The sequence below is a fragment of the Atta colombica genome, unplaced genomic scaffold (assembly GCF_001594045.1).
Source record: "Atta colombica isolate Treedump-2 unplaced genomic scaffold, Acol1.0 scaffold224, whole genome shotgun sequence".
Taxonomy (NCBI): Eukaryota; Metazoa; Arthropoda; class Insecta; order Hymenoptera; family Formicidae; genus Atta; species Atta colombica.
In genome coordinates this window covers 729,310-731,566 of record NW_017259321.1, presented here as the reverse complement: position 1 = coordinate 731,566, position 2,257 = coordinate 729,310, and the positions used below count along the sequence as shown (strand labels likewise).

The 2,257-nt window shown below is 29.2% G+C and overlaps 1 protein-coding gene across 6 annotated transcripts in view; it reads right to left on the bottom strand.

The window, feature by feature from the left end:
* The window catches only part of LOC108688038 (elongation of very long chain fatty acids protein AAEL008004), a 60,625-nt gene that overhangs the window by 6,688 nt on the left and 51,680 nt on the right, over window positions 1-2,257 (bottom strand). For all 6 annotated transcript variants that reach the window (XM_018194112.1, XM_018194113.1, XM_018194114.1 and 3 more), the window contains exon 3: window positions 1,823-2,013. In XM_018194112.1, coding sequence (XP_018049601.1) covers window positions 1,823-2,013 — 191 coding nt within the window. The remainder of the gene's footprint in view (window positions 1-1,822; window positions 2,014-2,257) is intronic.

Sequence of the window (2,257 nt, the reverse complement as noted above, 5' to 3'; positions counted from 1 at the left end):
CTTGTAATTAAAAAATAATTTTTTTATTACTTTTGCTAAAAAATTATTTATAAGTAAAGAATCTGTTGATATCTATATTCTCAATATACAATGTTTTGATAAAAAAATATTAAAATATTATTATCCTTATTAACTATTATTTAAAGTTTTAGCTCAAAAATTGATTCATAACATTTACTGTAAATTATTCTTTGTTTCAAGAATCCTTTAAATTTATGTATAATGCCAGAATTTAATTTAGGTAACAATACAAGTAAAGAAAATTAAATAGAGTAAAAGATAGAGTAAAAGAATAAATGAAAAAAACATAAGTGCCCAATATTTTTTAGCCAAAGCTGTATATTGATCATAATTTTTTCAGTAATTACAAGTATATTTTAATGCTCAATATTATATATATTCCCATCTTCAGCTTTTAAGTATAACTAATCTGCACAGATCCCGAATTTAATTTTAAAATAAAATGCAAAGATGCAACATTCGTTTCTAGAGATTAAAAGCATTGGCTATTCTCTTTTCATAGTCACGAAATATAAACTCATTGTCAACAGGGGAATGCACCAATGACAAACGTATTCGTTTGCGGGCGATGTAATCGAATATAATCGCAACTGTTAAGATAGAAAGTTTTTCGCTGGATGTTGCGTTCCAATGACTGCAGTAAAATCATGGAATTGTTAGATCGCGCAACTGTAAATAGCGGCGTACCGTATTCCTCAGACCGTTATCATCCGTTTTCGACCGTATCGCGACGAATATCGCTGTGCCGCCAAACTGATTATGAGCTTGATGATAAGTTCGAAAGCTGATGTGAGATTAGCTAATGAATCTTTGAGTCGAATATAAATAGAGAGAGCAAAAATATGCGCAGGTAATTAAGATTCATTACACTAATTTACAAAATTTTCATTACTAGTTTTGGACAAGGATATAAAGGCTGTATTTCTAGAATAATTTTCGATGTTAATTTCCGAATCTGCCATCGAAATATTTCCATCAAATAAAAAAATAATTTTTTACTTAATTTTTTCATTTGATAAACGAGAATCTTTTTAATTTGTATTTACATTTCCATTAAATTCGATTTTGAGATATAAAAAAAACATTTTCTCCAAAATATAATTTAATTTTTTTTTGTATGATTTTGCATCAGTTTCATGTATTACAGTTCAGCAATAATCGTCTAAGCATGTTTTCATCCTGATAACGTTTCTCAACTATTATCCATCAAATCTTGATGGAAACATATGCATTGCTCGTCATTATCGCACTCAAATTATTCGAAAAGAAATGTCATTTCTTAAAAATGACATGCCTATATTTTAAAAATTCGGCCTAATAGAATTTTTCTGATGGGAGATTCGAACTTAACGTCCCAAATACTTAAAAAAAATTGTTGTTTCCTTTTCTTGTATTAAAAATTATTCAAAATCTGTAAATTAATGTAATCAGATATTATGTCGTAAAGATTTTAAACTGATTCTTTATCGAATTATATGAAACAATCAGGTATAAAATAAAGAGAACAAAAATAGAAATCCAAATTTATCGGACAAAATTTCTTTAACATTCTGATTTATCCAAGTATTTGTTGCAAGATTCTTTCTCTCTGAAAGTCTAAAAGTTAGATTATAATAAAGACAAAATATTTGCTCCTAATAATAAAATAAATCGGTGAATCAAGGAACGGCTGAAATAAAACAAGAATTATTCGATTTTTTTACGTATCCTGAAAAATTCATCGGATAACATTTTTTTCAAACATCTAATTTATCGAACATTGAACAGTTGATATCGCGAGGAACGAATGACGAAGTCTCACCTCATAGAAGAGCCATGCGGAGAAGATCACTTGGAACAGGTTATAGAATACTAAGGTGTTTTTAAGTTGGAAAGGTTTCCGATTCTCCATGAGCTTTGGTCCGAGTACCTTGACAACATAAACATAGCTGAGGCAGATAAATAACGTGGGGAAAGGCGAGCTCATCAATAACCAATTAGTCGTCCTTGTGTCTGAAAAAAAAAACATCAAAAAACTTTCTTAGGAATCCTTGGGAATAACTTTGAAACTTCGATCTTTTTTTTTTCTTTCGAAAAAACCGCAGAATTTGGCAATGTAACATCATTTTATCTATCTAATTTCTCGACTGTACTGAATGACAAAGAATATAAGAAGAACCAAACAAGATTTATGTGCGCAATCAACAAGAACTAGAATCCTGTTCCATTTCTGCCGCCAATCTATTGGTATAGCATA